Genomic DNA, 18,672 nt, shown 5'->3' with positions numbered 1-18,672 from the left:
AACTGTACTTGTCACACACGTCCTCTGCTGCTCTCTACAACACTTTATGACTAAGCTGTTTGGCTAAAAGCCCCTTCATGAATTAATTTGACCTGACCCGGCCTGCAGTGACTTGTCCCAACTCATGTCTGGGAGCATTTTACCTACCACAGTCTGAAAGCACGAGTGGAGATGTGTGAGGAAGGGTGGCTTGTCCTGCTGGGCCAGGACTCTCTTCTCCACCATGGTACATTCCACATCATCGTCCTGGATCACCACGTCCTTCTTCAGGATCTTTATTGCGTACAGCTCTTCAGTGGACCTCATCTCTGCCAGCATGACCTTCAGACAGACAGACATGCTCCTTTAGATCTCATGCTATCTGTTGGCGTTTTCACTAAAAACTTTATTTATGAGCCGCCTCACCTTGCCGAAGCTGCCTTTCCCCAGGACAGCGAGAAAGGAGAAGTCGGTGAGTTTGACCTGGTTGAGGTTGTTGGAAGGCAGCTGGCTGGAGTCACTGTTGTCAGTCTCGGTGATCACCTTCTTACCTGGGCCTAGCTTGGCTTTCTGCACTCAGGGCACAAAGGGTGGTGTGTAAGAGAGACATTTTAAAATGCGATAACACACACACACGCACACACACACACACAACATCAAAGCTGCACTCTGCAGTTCACAAAAGATAACCTAACCCACCTAAATTCCTGAAACCATGTCTTAAAAGTTATGACAACAGACAGAATCGGTGAACTTCGACGAGGCTTGTTTGTGGTGGATTCCTCTCGATTCCAAACCAACACGTCCAATTTCCGTATTTGTTGTTTAAATAGTTTAACCATTATCATACACACAAATATTTCATATGTTTTAATTTCATTGTAAAAAAAAATAAAATAAAAACAAAACCTCTACATGTGCTTACACACTCACACTGCTCATTTGCCCACTAACAGCCCCAATACACTGATTGATAAGCAGGATTAAAAATTAATGGAGTGAAATGAGACAGCGGTATTGTGGAGCAGATGCACACAAAAATGGCTCCATACAAACAGATACAATTAAATAAAGCTGCTGAATTGTGGCAAACAAAAAGTATACGTTGACATCTCTTGCTCTCATCTTGTTACATTATTGACCAATAAATAGCAGGAGCTGTGACAGAGTAATTTTAAAGTATAGTAAAAGTTTTTCTCATTAAGATGAATTGAAACTTCAGTGCTGGCTGTTCTCGTTGGATTAAACAAAGTCAAACAAGTTGGGACAGGGGCAAGAACATACTGGGAAAGTTGTGGAACGCTCCAAAGACACCTGTTTGGAACACTCCTCAGGTGAACAGGCTCATTGGTAACAGGCGACAGTATCATGACTGGGTATGAAAGGGGCATCCTCGAAAGACTGACTGTATTCTATTTTATTTACGTTTTATGCAGCACCCAACTTTTTTGGAATCGGAGTAGCGATTGGAAAGAGGCTCAACATTATTGAAAGCGTTACATCATTTAAATCACCTCTTACATCCAATAGACCCTTTTCACTGCAGACATGTTGACTTGTCAAAGCAGGAAAAGCCCAGGTGGGATTTATAATATTAATCTTGGCTGGATTCCAGTTTAGGTGCGCTTGTTCCAGGGCTCTAGTGTCGCCCAAATTCCCTCCCTGACTCGACTGGGACACTTAATAGAATGGAGCCATCATTAACGTTATTGGTCACTCCTGTGCTTTTCCTGCTTAGACAAGTCAAAATGTCTGCTGTGAAAAGGGTCAATTGTGTGCTTAAGGCAAGGTCGAATAAAGCAATTTCTAATAGGTGACATCAAACCTAACAACAGCACTGATGATGATGATGATGATGATAAAAAAGAGGCGGATACCACACTGTGGCTCAGTATGTGCATGCATGTCCGGTCCCGACACGTGTCTCTCGTGTTCACCAGCATTTGCAAGAATGCAAGAACCATCTATTCTATCCTTCATGCCAAAGTCATGCTCAGTCTCCCAGCGTGGCAAGATGCTCCAAGAAGCTTGCTAGAAAACTACGGTGCTCTATGCTTAAAACTACACAACTTCAAGGCAGCCTGACAGCTGAACAACAATCAAATACTTCTAATAGATTTTTTGTCTCTCTGCAGAAGAACACAACCAAGATTGCAAAGTCCAGTATTCACACTCAGCCAAGGCCAAACACCGGACCAAACTCATGCTGAACCTCAATGTCAGTGGTGTAATCTACACCCACATGCCACATGGAGCAGGTCATTGTTTAGCTTTAGCATAGACTATAAAAATTGCTATTAAACTGTCAATTTTCCTTACTGCTTTCTAGCTCTAGAAGAATCTAAATCTGTGCCAGTGACGAGGAAGTCATGCCCCTTTACAGCGCGCTGCACCTCCACAACACAGTAAGCCAATAAAATGTCTAATAATAAATGCCCTAAGTGGTGAGACAAATCAGTGACTTTAAAATATTATACCTTGAGGTGGAGAGAAGGGTTTTCAGACTCTTTCAATACCTGCTAACAAAATGAAGTGACGCCCAAACAGTTGAAAAGCTGGGCTGACAACAGACAAAACATGACAAATTCCCTGATTCAGCACATGTGACCTTCAGGAGTCACTTAAGCATTCATTTCAAGCCCAAATCAAACACAGAACACAATAAGACATTAAACTAGAGACGACGAATGCTGAGCAGCTTTAGTTTTGTTAATGGCATCTATCAAAGTCTGCTCCTTATCTGGGAGAGCAGCAGAGAAACACAAGCAGAGCAGACCGCACCAGATCACAGCACACCTGTAAGCTTTAGCCAATGACAAGAGCCTGGCCAAGCTGAGCTGAGCCGAGCGGCGGCCTTACTTCCTTCCTCTCACGATGCACCTGATCAGAGTCTTCCACAACTGCTTGGTCCTGAAACCACAGGGAGAAGGGAACCCAAAGGGCCGTCTCACTTAGAACACTTGAGTACAGGCGTGAGTTGCAACAGCTGACTCAACCAAGACACCTTATACCCACATATCTGAGGGGTGATCCAAGGAGTGAAGAGGTGGACCAGGTAACAACAGATTTCCACATAAGATTAAGTTTCTTAGGCAAATAAAGTTGTAAAAACTCAGTGTTTCTGCTATCAGCTACTTCCATCCGGTACTGACAGGCCTCTGTTTTAGTTTTTTGTGCCACGGCAATCCATTTCCTCTTGTTACCTTAAAGGGTAACTCCACCAATTTGACACATGAAAGTGTGTTTACAGGTCTTGGAAGTATTAACTACATATCGCCTCCAGTGATGTCACTCAGTGGCTAAGTTGCATTGTGGGTAATGTAGGTGGCAGTTTTTGAAAGGGAAGAAGAATGTATGGAATAAAAAGATGATATCTCCAGTTCTGTTGTATCAATTTTGATCATTTGTTCATAAACTAGTCCAACAGTGTTACAGGTGTGCAATGCTAGACAAGTTGACAGCTTTTCAAAACCTGCCGCCTCCATTACCCATAATGCAACTCAGCCACTGCGTGACATCACTTATTAGATTACATGCAGCTTCCTCTGGAGCCACCAAATACTTTATTCTACTTTTATAACATATGCAGTAGTACTCCCCAACACCTGTAAACACACTTTCATGTGTGATGAGGTATGCAGAAGCCAGAGAAAAAAGAAGGATCAATCCACCCCTAACTGAAAGATTATTTTATAAACTTGTGGCAGAGAAAGAGAAAAGTAGTTTACAAGCACCATAGCTTGGTGGAAGTTTGAATGGCTGCAATGTACTGCATTTCCTTGATCAACTGAAAAACCCACCTGAACTCGCAAATGTGTAAAAAAGTATAAAAGAAACACACAATCTTAAAAAATGTGAGTGAGAATCGGCACACTTTTTGGGTATTACGGAAATCAAATCTTCAAGTATGAGGCAGAAACAAGAGGACAACTTGTGGGTGGAAAACAACTGTTAACTTGCAAGCAAGCTGATGAAGGCCTAGCAAATTATACACAAACCTAAACACACACACACAGACACACACATACAAGAATACAGTTGCTCATGTTCTGGCAACAGGACTGGCTCTGTATTTTAGCTCAATGGTGACATCTAGTGGTCACATTCGGTCTCGTTTCTCTTCTTCAAGCCTAATATTTTCCAAGTGTGGAATAATTCTGTCGTCCATAATTCCAGTGTCTATTATGTCTCATGTGAAGTCCCATCTATGGCTACAAAGAGATGTCAAAAGGTAGAAGTAGAAAATATTAGCAAGTTCTAAAATAAGAGAAAATAATGACCATATATAACTCTGATGTAAGCACACAAGATGTAGACAGGCACAGTGACCCACAGACACCAACAGAGTACAAAGACACATGCAGACAAATGTACAACCATGAACTGTGAGCAGCACAGTTTACTAACAATCCTCTGACAAACTCTGACTAACAGGAAGCGGCAAAGACAGAGAAGTACTTGACACACAATGTCCCACATGTAGGATACAGTGCGTAAAAAGTGAACAAATTTTCAAAGCTCTTTCATGTACAAAAAATGAGCAGTGACTGAATACAATGTTGATTCATTGGACCAAAATAGTTTTAATTTCCATTTGTTCTGATGAAACCAAACCCACAACCGGGAAAAATTGTTAGTAAATTGGATCAATTTGCAGTAGCTTGGAACCACATACAAATGATCAGACATGAGGAGAGATGAAGGAACATGTTACCACAACAAGACAAGACCAAAGAGGAGAGAGGAGAGAGGAGAAAGGAGAGAGGAGAGGAGAGGAGAGGAGAGGAGAGGAGAGGAGAGGAGAGGAGCTACCTTTAGATTAAAGTTAATTTGGCAGTCCTGAGAGCAGGGACAAGAAGGGGAGAGAGGGAGAGAGAAACTCTTGCATTAAATATGACAACGTGACACAAGATGAAGAAAGCATTTGTACAGTATAAGTCTCACCAAGCACACAGGAGGGAGCAGGAAGCTACAGGGGAAAAAGGGAGAGAACCACAGAGGGGTTTATGAAGAGAAGAAAGGAGAGAGAACTCGGCACATTCTCGAGGCCGCAGAGACCAAAAGGATACAATAAAGTCAAGTAGGGTTGCAACAATTAAAGAACTATTGTGATCATTGATTGTAGTTTCAGTCATTGTCAAGCAAAAATGTCAAATATTTGCTTGCTCCAGCTGATTAAATGTATTTATTTGTTGCTTTTGTTGTCATTTCCCAGAGTAAATGTTGGTTACTGCTGGTGGGACAATAGGAGCAATTTGAAGACGTCACTTTATGCTCTGGGAAAACTGCAATGAGCATCTCAATTATTGTGAAAATATAAATTTTCATTCATTTACAATGGAAGTTATCATTAGTTGCAGCCGTAAGGTCAAGTGGATGAAACATTGTGTGACCAGGAGACTGAAAAACTTACACTACGAATGAATTATTGATTACTGTTTATGCTGTATTTTAACTTTAGTCTTGAGAATCGGAGAGCATACTCTATGAAAAATACTGTAACGTTTCTTTTGTAAGCAGGGTGAAGGTCCCGGCTGTTGCACCCTCACACACAAAGCTCCAACAACACCTCATTCACAAGTCTGGTCTGACTCTTATACAGTATGACCTTCATCGACACTCCTCTTCTTCATCTCCTTTCTCTGTCGTCGCTCATCATAACTTTACCTCACATCCCGCCTTTGAAGGTCATCACCGACTGTGTTACCACCTCTTATGACTCGGCAAACTAACTTCACAGGAAATAAGCATGTTTTGTGTAACTCAAAAAAAGGTTTGATTACAGTGCTAATGCGATTTTAACGATATACATTCTACACATGAGTATCCAATCACAACCGTGGCCTTTCTATTTATTTACCCACAACTCTCCACTACAGTATGTGTGGCAGAAATGTCAGGAAAAATAAAAAGTCTCTTGCAGCGACCTGGACTCCCACTGAGAGACAGACAATCAGAGGACCACAGAGAGCGCTGCTTCACTCTCAGCAGGCCGTCGTAAAGAGCAGGCGTCTGCTTAACTGGTCTCGTACAATGTGTGAGTGTGTGTGTGTATGTGCTTGGGTGGCACCGCTTTATGATTTAATCATCTCAAATACTGATCATAAATGTCTCTTTATACTTCATTCATTATTTATTCATTATTATCATTATTGTGTTTTGAGTCTCACTTTCTTAATTACAACTGTGCTGTCTCTGCACTGTCTGGTTAGTTACATAATGTGTTTAAGTTGATTGTAGCTGTATGCAGCACTATTATCAAAATGTCCCCTTAGTGACAATAAAGTATATCTTATCTTATTGTGGAAAAGGTGCTATGATGATGGCCAAGATTGTTAAACTTCATTATGATTAGAAAAAAAAAAAAAGTTTGAAACTTCTGAAATGATCTGGGCTTCCTCCAAGTGTTTATCAAAGCATCATCAACATTTTGCACACCGACAAAAATATTGCAAAATGTATTCTTAATTTTCTGAGTCTGACTGTGAATGACATTATGACAAAAAACAAGAATAAGATGCAGTCTCAAAACATCCCGGGCTGTGGTGAAGTCTTTGTCAAAGTAAATGGCTCTGAGGATGAAAAGACAGCCGTCACTGGAAAAAAAGACGTATCCACGGCTGACGGTGGTCTGCTTTGACTCATTCCAGGCTGATGTTAAAACAAAGTGCGTACCATGTGGCCAAATATGGATATCATTCTCAGATTCAAATATACAAGCTTGTTTTTAGCTAGGGGAGGCTGAACCAGCCATGAACACACTCATACTCACCCATTTATAGTGATTTAAGAAAGAGGGTATCTGGATTTATTCAAAGGACATTAACAAGGTTAGAGTGACGCTGAGTTTGACAGGCTGTCTTAGTCATACAGCTAGAATTCTCACATAAACAATGACTCTGATAGAAATATAAAGACAACCTGATATTGGACATGTTTTCCAGCTGAAAAGTCTCTGACAAAAATAATAAAGCACTCATACGGACCTAAAAGAAAGCTGAAGAAATGCATCAGAACCAAGGAACTGCTGACACATTGATATCGTTTACACACAAGTCAACAAACAGATGATGGTGGTTATTTCAGCACAGTCCTCACCTCAAATTTCTGCCTTAGTTCCTCATTCCCGTCATCCTCCTCTGAGATGGGAACGTTGTAGTACTCTCCCTCCTCCTGGCACAATAACTTATACCTGAAAGAGAGATGAGAGGGTTGGGAAGATGGAGGAAGAAAGACAGGGAGACACAGGGAAGAGATGTTGTGAGACAGCAGATTCATTTGTCTTGCTTCCTTCTTCTCGTCTACTATTCCACTTTCCCACTCATCTTAACCTACTGGGCCTGCTTTAGTTCACTGTAAACAAACAAACAATAATGAAATAATAATGAAATAGTACTTGAAGTTCTCACAGTGGTGAAAAGAGACTAAGGTTTAAGTTTTAAATAACATTTTTCATAGAAGAAAAGGAATCATTTGTTCTTCCTCATTAGTATTTTATGTGTTGCGCATGTTCCTGGCAAATATCACACTTTCATTTCAAACAATGCATTAGATAACAACATGGAAGTGAGTGTTACCAGCCACAGACTGGAGACTTCATGAGCTCTGATACACCGAAGGAAAGGGCCCCCATGAAGTCATTCCTAGTGGTCCGGTCCCAGTCCCACACCTCCACTGACAGCCGGCGGTCCTTATCTGTCGGCTTCAGCTTGCTATACAACACAGAGAGGGTCCACATGTGATCGGACTTCAGTCGCAATGACATTCAACATCAAATGTGTCAGAGCTGCAATAATAGTAACTGCACTAGTGCTAGGAGTAAAAACTAAATGATTTAAAAATAAAAGTAAGTAATTAATTCTTCTTCATTTAAGGGAAAACATTTTGCAGATATTTTTTAAATACAAGGAAATCTCAATAGAATTACAAAAAAATTACTGATTTTATTTTTGTCATTATGTCATTTATTCAAAAGTGTGGTGAAGCCGTCACAACAGGTGATTGACTCACAAATTAAAGGTCTCATTCCATTTGGGGTTGAGGTTGGAGCGGATGGTTTTGGTCTTCTGCTTGGTCTCATTTTTGGGGTCTGGTGTGAGCTTGAGTTTCACATACGGGTCAGACAGGCCGTTGGGGTCCATGGGGATCAGGTTTCTGCCTTCACCCACTGACAGGGAGGTAAAGAACAGAGAGAAATGGTTCATTTATCTATCGAGACACGTGTTTTATACAGAGTGTATGTAAAACATAGTGAGCTGCTGGCTACTGTACTGACACCTGATAGATTTGTTTAATAAGCTTAGTTTGAATAGTTAAATGAACACATTGTCTTCTATCTACACTGAAGACTTCATTCACGTTCTGTGTGGTTTGTTCAGTACAAATCGCTTTCTCATTCTTGAAGCGACATGTGAACATCAGCTGAATAAAATGCAGGTGTTGAAGATCAAACGGTGAGTCACAGCCTATGAGGGTGGTCTCTGGCGAAGAGCCCAATAGGGAGCAAGTGCTGGAAGTTTAATGAGAACAGGGATTGGAAATTGCAGGCTGTGTCATGCTTAAATAGGCGAAGGCTCTCGTCTTCTCCTCCTGTATTTAGCTGCTCAGTAAACAAGGGCACACCAGGGACATTAGCACTCCATTAGCCCTGAGCATTGGCGCACTGCCAGACCTGAGCCACAGTACAGGACACACACAAACACACACATAAACACATCCTTACCCACATTCAGACATACACACTTACACACAAATGCTGTGTTTATCTACATGCAGAGTCTCCCCACAGGGACAGGTTGATTGCCTGCCTTGCTCAGACCCCGGAGACCCCAGAAATCTCTCCATGTGGCCCTGTCAGTCACACTACAATGGCAGCCTGATTAGCGAAGAGGTAAATTGACCTCTGACCCGGGGAGGAAGGCACTTATCAAGCATGCTAAACCCACTGTATTAGCTGGAATACACTAAATGAGATACAGTATGGATAGGAAAAAGAGGTATTCAAAATCAAAAGGGGGTTGTCATCACTTAATACAGCAACGATCTTAAAGAGCAGAGACAATGGTCACACCAACAGTACCTTATGGTGCTATTTTATTATTTGAGCCACTGGCAAAACCTTTCACGACAAAGTGGCTTCATTTTATTACATGTGTGGATGCAACAAATAGAATCAAATAGCTATTTGAGCCAACAGGAAGTACCTTTCCATTGTTTGCTTTTATTCTCAGCACCTGTGTTGCAGGATTTGGGTGTTGAGCGACATTAGCAAAGTGTGAAGTTTGGAGGGAGCTGCTGTAGAGTGTGCGCACACACACACACACACACACACACACACACACACACGCAAGAAGGAGTGAGACAGTGAGCTAGCACACTTGAGAAGAAGAGAGACAGATACCAGCTCGCATAAGTAACTCGAGGTGTGGGAAGGTATTGAGCGATTCCTGAGCTGGCAACCCTCTGCTTTCTCAGAAATCCAGTGGAGAAGGTGTCAAGCCCGTCTACAGGCACCAAAGAAAGACTGTGTTTCTACTCTAGTGCATTCTAATATGGATTCACTTTGCAGAAGAGAAAGGAAACACAGATAGACTTCTTTTTTTTGCTGCTTTCTTGGATATGCAGATAATTGAACCTTGCTGCCTTTCCCTCATTCCCCTCTCTTTTCATTTCACCCGAAGAGGTGAAATGGAGTAGGAATAAATGTAATGTGTGCGCTCAATAAGGCTTTCACATTTTGTCTGTTTCATCTCCTTGATGGAGTAGCAGATGGTCCCTAATAGTCTGTGCATTTACTGGGGTGCTGGCTGTAAAAATAACGACCGTAGGATAAATGTTGATGTGTGCCGTATCTCTGAAAAAGCAGTTGGCTGCTCATGTACTGGGCTGTACAGTATATCATAGGACTATCTGTGTGTCAACTTAAATTGACTGGATGCACACGGGGTGATTTAAAAGTGGCTCGACACCTATAGAACACAAGAAAGTGGAGATGGACATTTAAGCTGTGAATTCATGAACACTCACTGAATCTTTTAATAATCTATAACCAAATGCTTCTTCTTCATCTTTGTACTTTTGCATTGTAAAGGTCATATTTTGATTATGTCATGCTATAGCCGTATGTATGCAGAGTCACAGCACCTAAACAGACCTTCACAGGGACATTTGTTCAGTGGCCTGTACTTGTGTACACGTCTGTGGAAGATAATCAGCGGTCATGCTCGATCTAACGTGCTGCTAATGCTGCTGCCTCACTAAAACCAAGAAAATGAAGCACATTGCATCGATCCTTAAATCACTGCACTGGCTTGGCACAGCTACCTGTAGCTGCAGTTAGCTCATTAGCTTACTGTACACGAGTATGCCTGGGACTAGGAGCTCTGAGCAATGACTGGGAGCGTTGGCGTACAGGAGCAATGGACCGCTGGTTATCATGCTACTGAAGGCTACTGAAGGTAGCATGATAACCAGCATTATTCTGTCAAAACGCCAAAACATATATTTCTTCACATTCTGTTAATAGTTTTAGTTAATTTTTGAATGTTTTAAAGTGAAATTATTATGTATTGCACCTTTAAACCATTACTGTGTACTGTGACTTTAAAATAATTAGATTCATAACTAAAAGTTTTCTAATTGTGTTACTCTTAATGTATTTCCACGCTCCCGCAAAGCACTTTGAATAGCCTTGTGTCTGAATGGTGCTGTATAAATAAACTCGCCCTGCCTAATGTAATTAGTCTGAATAATTAGTTGACTCAATCATCCTGTCCAGGACGAATGGACTGTAATGACTGTGATGTTATCCAACTGCAGAATTAATGTCAAGCAACACAAACCATATAAATGATGCAGTTTGAACTGAGATGATGCGCTAGACATTTCTGGGATAACATCTCAAAAAGTACTGGAAGTGGAAATCTGGGGACAGTATATCAAAATACAAAAATACATTGTATTTTATTTTATTTCATTTCTATTCAACTTGCCAAGTCCTTGCCAAGACCGGTAGCAGCACAATAAGATAATTGCAGACATAAAACATAGAGCAATTAAAATGATGACAGATAACAAACTACTGAGTCATAAACTACCAAAACATTCATCACCATTTAAAACATCTGCATCTATGCTAAACACTATTTCTGTATTAGCACATACTGATGCTAGGTATTGTAGAATGTGTGCAGGCTGAATTTGAAAGTTGATTTGATCATATTTTTTTGTGTTTGACCAAAAACAAGAGACTGTTTAATATCTATCAAGTGTACTTCCAGTCATGGTCAGTAGGGGGCACTCTAGACTGTCTAATATAGCTTGGCTGGCACTGTGCTTTCCCCCCCATATAATTGTATAGCTTATCCAAACAAGATGTGTGAGTAGTACTACAGTAATTACTCTCAGCTGTATTGCAGAGAAACAAGCTCCCAATCCAAGGTTTTGTGGTGCCAACTTTTTCTGGTTAAAGGTCAAATCTTTGTTGGAAAACCTGAACTTCTACTGCCAGTTAGTACATGTCTTAAAGTGCTTAATGTTGCCATTTATCTGTGTGCCAGTGAGTTTAGAAACAAATGCAAATAGATACACAAACACACACACACACACAGACACACACACAAAAGACAAAGGAGGGGCCGTAACTCTTCCCAACTATCTTGGCCTGCAGTCAAACAGCAGAGCAAGTCGAAATGGGATGCAGTTCTACAAAAAGCACCTCGTTGAACTCCAACTAAAACAAACCAAAACCTTGGAAAAATAATATCTGCTGACCTGATAAGACTGCTGAAAATCTGAGCCAAGCTGAACACCCATCACACGTTACATGTTATTTTATGACTTATCAGCTTTGTATAATCAAATTTCAAACACAGCCACGCTTTACTGAGCTGTCTAAACTCATGGCAGCTAATCAGCACGTATGATTTCCCTCTGTGATCCTGACTCATGAAATTTGCTCCTAGTGGGGTTTCAACTACTGCAGGTACTACTGTAAACTATCGGTATGCATTCTCCATTTTAAAAAAGGTGAGCAGAGGATAAAGATGCTCTTCTGTCACTGTTCTGTGAAACAGAGTAAAGCGTAAAAGGAGAACAAAGACGACAGAAAGGCCTAGCAAGAAGGGAAAAAGTGAAAGGAAGAGGCCTATGTTCAAATCACCAGGGTGCAACATGCTGAGAAGAGGGAGCCGAGGCAGGGTAGGACGACAGACTGGGAATATCAATGACATGGCTTCTAGGAGCCTGCCGACAGAAGTCACACGACAGCAAAGTTCAGCTGTCGTATGAGGTTCACAGACACCGAAAGAGTTAGAGTTATGAGAACAGTCACACAACTTTTCTTAAAATCTTCAACTGTCAGAAAATGTTGATATTTCCATGGACCTTGTGATTGTTGTAGCGGTATGTTACATAAATGTGTCCATGTTTTATTTGTTAGTGATGATAGCAATCAAATGTCCGACTATGAACCGGATTGCAAATAGTCAAATGATTCTGAGAATTTAGTTAGGTTTACAAAAAGTTTACAAAATATTAAAAGACAATGTTGTAGCCAAAATGCAGGAACAATTATTCAAAAAATGATCCGTGTTCCTGCACTGTACATGAAGCAATGTGTTTATCTGTGTGTGGAGACAACAACAACCAAATGTTTCTTTCTGGTGGTGCACAGCTACACTATACGAAGACCACTAAATTTCATTCATTCCTATGTTCTTTCAAGAGTTTACATGAGTTGTGAGAACACACGCAAACACATAAAGCCTTGTCTTCAGCTGACACCAGATGACCCCACCTCAAACATGAGGCCAGCCATATTTGTTCTTCGCCTCCCTGTGTAAACACCGTCTACAAAACTTAAACCACCAGATTCGCCCTCCAGCCTCTCAGTGAAACACTGCGTTCTTTGAGAGCCCACTGCTTAAAAGCTGCTCTGAAAAACGGCTTGTTGCTCAGCAGGACTGTTTGCTTGATAATGTAATACCACATCAGCATGAAGGAAGGGGAGTGATCAGCATACCTCTACCTTAAACTAAAGGACAATCTCAGCACAATTAGTTGATTTATTTAGGATCGGATGCATGTGGGCTGAAAATGAAATGTAATGGAGTATAAATCAAATCTATTACAGTGTTTTGAATGATCATATTTTTAGAATAATTATAGATCTGTTCAGATGGAGACACTGCAGTCCCGCAGTGGAAAAGTGTTGGCATTGGTACCAACACAAGTGTTGTCAGCTGCTCCATCTCAACTCTGATTCAGAGGGAAAATTTAATAGCTGGATTTTTAAGTAAATTTTCTCTTGGCAAGAACCTGTTGGCTTTCCTTCCCAATGACTCAGACACTACAAAGAAATGGAAATGACTGGAAGAAAAGACTGCAGAGTGGAAGCAGTGGCAGTATTCAGATCACTGGGCGGTGATCATTACTTGGCAACCCGCAGGCTGCATCCAAACCCAAGACCAGGAAACTTGATTTAGCCCCGACTCCACTGCCTTCCAGCAAGTCTTCCTTGGACTCAGAAAGCCAACAATAAAAGTACTGACCAAGAATTTCAAGATATTAAATTACAGAATTTAACTAGAATGGCACCCAGTAGAGTGCATACCTCCGCTTGACCTGAAGTGTGAACCAAAGTGGGCTTGTCTTATCCATCATTGTGCGACACCAGAAACGCATGCTGGTTTGCAAGAGTGCTAGCTGTTCAAAGAATCTTGAAATTAACCAGTCCAAGGTCCAATATTTAAGAAAGTTTGAATTGGTAGGTTGGGTCGACCACCAACCCAAAGCATCAGTATCTGACGAGTTGGGAAACCCAGAGCGTAGGTAATTGACTAGTTGGGAATGAGACTCAAAAATCAACTTTCTTCTTACAAATTGGAACTTTTAAGAACCAGATCTTATTTGGTAGAAAGGGGGAAGAAAGGGATCAAGATGGTCAGCTCAATCGCGAGGATGGATGGCAAATCTATCTGCAAAGAATGTACTAAACATGGGGGAAAACCAAGTGGTTCTTCATGCTCAAGCTCATGGCACTGCATGGATGTCAGTAGGACTACAAACTATTATATACACACAAACAAAAACACACAAATATTCTGGCCCACTTCCTCTCCCTCTGTGACGTGATAATTTGTGCTACTTTACTGTTAATTCCATCTGGTCTTTTATACTAGACCGTTCTTTTTTACAAGTGAGAATTCAAATCTGACACTTGAGGCTGCCTACAGCGAGCACCCTAAAATAGTCTGAAAGAGAATGAAATTGAGGTGATATAGGGAGATGCGAGACTGAGGCAAGTGAAATGATTGACCATAAAATGGTTGAAGGCAGGAAGAAACGTGCAATGACAGTTTTACTGCAAAGCGTTGTAGAATATCACTGCTCAGTTCATGATTTCCAACTTTTCCCAGGATGCTGCCAAGACATCTTCTCCACATGTAATTGTACCCAAGTTGTAAGTTTTACAGATAAAAAGTCATGACTAACTTTTAACTAATTACAAAGATGGAAGCTGTGGTTGTAGCAGCACTGTTAATATCTCTTTCTGATGTTTCACATGTAACATTTGGCTTTGTTTTCTTCAAACACGACAGCAAACAACAGTTAAATAGAAAAGCAAGCATATTGTTTCTTGCTGCATCAGCCAGAATATCTTAACAGTGTTTAGGGTGCATTTTTGTCTTTTCCCTGCAGCTACACCTCCAGAAGGTACAAAAGTAAAATCTGGCTTTCCTGATCCACCCACATCTATATTCACTCTGCTCACCAATCTGACCTACACACACCCACACTGCACCTACATATATAACGCATTGACTCTTACAGCAGCATTAGTGTAACAAAAAGCAGAAAACAGATCAGGACATTGAGGCAAGATGATAAATCTAATGAAGAGGTGAAAGAAGCGATTAAAAAGAGGAGAGGGGGGAAGTGAAACGGAGAGCAGAGGGCTTGTTAAGGGAGGCTTGTTCACAGAACTGGGTGAGTCAACGAGGGAACAAAACGGAAAAGTAATTATTACCACTGTCTCTCACACACAATCCCAAAGGACACGCGGGCTGCAAGGTAGCATGCACATGCCTGCACACACTGTGGCACAGTGATGAGGATGAATAAAATAATATGAACAGAAATTACAGAAACGCCCTCTCCCAAGTTTATTCTGGATGTGTGCACCAAGTCAATGAACAATGGTGTTGCTGACACACACAGGAAGGTGGCGTCCACAGCGCCGACGGACAGAGAGGAGCTGTGTGTTAACAGCAATGAGAGGCGGAGGATAGAAGGTTAGTGGGCTCCACCAGAGAAACAGGACTTGTTTTGTCTCCTTCAGCACCTCCCCTCCCATCTCCATCTCCATCCACCCTCGCTGACAAAAACAGAAGCTCTCACATGTTTCTGGAGACTACACACATATCTCTTGTGCATCTGAGTGACTCATTGTTTGATTTTGCCATCTCAGTGTCGTTGCTGTCATTGGTCTGGTTGGAGTCCATGTGTTGGTCGGAGGTATGGGTTTAGAGGACAGCTGCTTCGACTGGCAGCCGAGTCACTTCCTGTTGAACATTTTGGCTCGGGCACGTGGTGAATCCCGAAAGAAACTGGAGTCATTCTCCCCTCAAAGTTGAGCATGTGGGTGGCTGGTTGGGGGAATCTTGTGCTCAGCATTTTGCACTCAGTCAATCATGCTTGCCCTCTCAGCTTAATGGCACCATATTCATTGGGTTTTGCACATTTTGTAAAAAAAACATTGAGGGCAATTATTATCTTTAAGTCATTTCAGGTTAAAAATTTCAAATTTCATTTGAGCCAAGAATTTGAGGACAATGTATATATACACACATATGTGTGTGTATGTTTATTTATATATATATATATATATATATCAAATAACAGGAAGAGGCTGATCACTTTCCAGAGACCACACCAGATGTCAGTGTGGTGCTTTGCTCTCAAACCTGGTTTGAACCTACTTGATTTGAATTGGGAAACAAAACCCCACCGGAGCCAAATAAAAAAACATTTTGGTGTAATTCAAGTCTGCTTTTATGTTGACTCAGATGGCTCTGTTTTCTCTTTGTTCTTACTGGCACAGAGGAGTGGGATCTAGGGATTTGTGTCAACAGCTTCACCTTCGTTTCTCAGTGTCATGTAATAATTAGCTCATTACTGGTTTCATACTGAAAAAAATAATAATGTCTGACTAACTACTCACTGGCAGAAATAATTAGTTATATCACTCATTATACATTATCCGTAACTTAATTTGTCTCCGTGAAGTTGCTTTTCAACAACTCCAAAGCATCTGCTGTATTCAAAATGTAACATACAGCAGCCAGCCTACGGTTTGGAGGTATCTAGTTACCATCAACAGCTAGCTTAGCCCCAGTGTCCACACACTATTTGTAGACAAAATGCATGCAAAAATACGCTGCCTGCGCATACATGTACACATCCTAATAAAAGGATCACGCTCCGAAAGTGATGCATCCACTGCACCTTTTCACAATCTACTGCAACACAATTCAGTTGGCAGGCTGTCTGCAAGGCGTCTCCAGCAGCTAATGTAATCTGTGATACAATCTGGCCTGAGTGGGCTGCGGGCTGATACAGCAGTTCCATACACACACCTACACACAAGCAAAAAAAAAAAAAAAAAAAGACCACATGCAAATGACAACATGCATGTTTCGTCCACACCAGGAATTAACTACTACAGTATGTGTCCCAGAGTCGCAGGTTTTCACACAAACCAAACACTACTGCAGCTGATAATGGTTTACCATCCCTGGTGTACACACATACACATTTATGTATGCTTATGCACATACAAGTGTGATATATTTTAACACATACTAAACATCATTATCACGAGTTGAGAGCAGTCTGTGGCAGTGCAAAGGGTCATTCAAGTGTAGATTTCACCTTCCACCACGTTTTTTTTTCCTTTTGAATTCAGCCCTATAACTTAACACTGGAGGAGGAGAACATAATAACAGTATAAACTGCATTAATTGCACAAATAGCAAATGCACTGAAGCAGAAGACTGGTTTGTGAGAGCAAAATGCAAGTTATGAGGAGACACTAGATGGAGAAGGGGAAATAAAAGGTCTCAGCACAAAATACTGTATAAATATTTTGGCAACTATTTTTTACTAACTCGAGATGCCTTTAAGTGCGCTCCACTGTGTTTAAACTGTTGTCACTGTTTAGGTATTTCTTGTACAACACTTGGCCATAAACACATTTTAAAGGCTACATTTTAATGAACTATTTGAAGAGCTAGATAGGATTTACAAGAGCTAAAAGAAACACATTCTCCAGAAAATCAAACTATCTCATGTGAGACCATGCTTGAGATTAGTGATCACAAAAAAGTGCTCGAGCGAATAAAAAGACAAGACAAAGAAGTGACGTTATTCGTTACTCCACTTATGTTTCCTAATGTTTGTGTTGTGTTAGGCATGAGTGTTGCACCACTTCCCTGCCAATACTACCCTCTTCCCTCTAGTGATAATTTGATAAGTGAATAATTCGGTGAGGTTCAGTGCCAGGGTCTCACGATGCACTGACCTCTGTTAAACGCCAGCTAATTGAATGATTATGTGTGCCTGCTGTCAGCTCCTCGCAGTCACTATTGTTCTAGCAGATGTGCTAATGAGCTAGCATTACAGCCGGGGGATTTACAGCATGCCTCCAAATACAAGGCGAAATGGGCTCCTGTAGAATAACACATTGTTGTACGGCAGCTTTTCCATCATAAACTGATGCGAGGAGGCGATGCAGACACTTTGGCCAACGTGCAGTGTGCACATTTCACTATTTCCAAGTCTTTTAATATTAAAATCAAAGAATCACTATTAACCACTGCTATGTAGTTTTATTCAGTTTCAATCTATCTGTATTTCTGCACACAGAGCTGTATAAACTGTTTACATTGATTCATGAACTCCAGTGTAAGCTTGTGAAACCAGCCAGAATTTGTAACAGAGCTACTTAAGAGGCCTTAGAAGAGAAGAGACAAACCATCACAAGCATTTTGAATAGATACATATATATATCCCACCCCTTTCCCTCAAAATCCCATCGTCCGCTTTTCGAATAGTGATTCTATACTTGCAGTTTCTCTGTCCTGGTGACCATTGAAAGTGAAGTTATGGCTCTCTCCCCATTCATTTAGATAGGGGCCTGGCAAAAATGGCTGCCGAGTGGCAAGCCTTGCCTAAAAGGACTTTGGCTACGTTCAGTGATGCAGAATCCTGCAACAGCCATGTCGAACTCCTCACTGTGTATTGAAAACTGACAACTCCGCACTCACAGCCAATAAACACACTCTGTTCATTTTTGTGCTACTTTTACTCACAACCTCACAATATGAAACTATCTCAGCTCAACTGCAGCAGCTGCTCGTCATTAATTGCACCGAGAGGATTGTTGAACACCGTCTGCTAAATCAACAATCATGAATTGTCAAATAATTTGTGACTTGTTGCATGCATCGTTTGTATTTGGAAAACATCCGAGGCATGAACGATGAACGAGTAAAGAATACTAAATAAATACATAAAAACATTAATGAGCGGCTAAGTTTGGGTAGAGCAAATAGTGGTAGAAATTAATGTCATGGACATCTTATATACCCAGAATGCTTGTGGTTAAGATGTACGACTCACTGAGCTGACATT

General features: G+C 41.1%; 1 protein-coding gene across 6 annotated transcripts in view; it reads right to left on the bottom strand.

Annotated features, from left to right (window-relative positions):
• Window positions 1-18,672, bottom strand: part of prkcaa (protein kinase C, alpha, a) — a 158,456-nt gene that overhangs the window by 49,184 nt on the left and 90,600 nt on the right. For 2 of the 6 annotated variants that reach the window (XM_084343985.1, XM_084343986.1), the window contains exons 6-11: window positions 7,990-8,146; window positions 7,557-7,691; window positions 7,078-7,171; window positions 4,792-4,818; window positions 406-549; window positions 148-321 (exon numbers count right to left, since the gene is read on the bottom strand). In XM_084343985.1, coding sequence (XP_084200111.1) covers window positions 148-321; window positions 406-549; window positions 4,792-4,818; window positions 7,078-7,171; window positions 7,557-7,691; window positions 7,990-8,146 — 731 coding nt within the window. Of the gene's footprint in view, window positions 1-147; window positions 322-405; window positions 550-2,838; window positions 2,890-4,791; window positions 4,819-7,077; window positions 7,172-7,556; window positions 7,692-7,989; window positions 8,147-18,672 lie in introns of all 6 variants that reach the window. The other 4 variants (XM_084343983.1, XM_084343984.1, XM_084343987.1 and 1 more) reach the window with 2 other exon arrangements.

This window comes from Pagrus pagrus, assembly GCF_965226575.1.
Source record: "Pagrus pagrus genome assembly, chromosome: 2".
Taxonomy (NCBI): Eukaryota; Metazoa; Chordata; class Actinopteri; order Spariformes; family Sparidae; genus Pagrus; species Pagrus pagrus.
The sequence above is the reverse complement of the archived record's forward strand: the minus strand, read 5'-3'. Positions and strand labels throughout refer to the sequence as shown.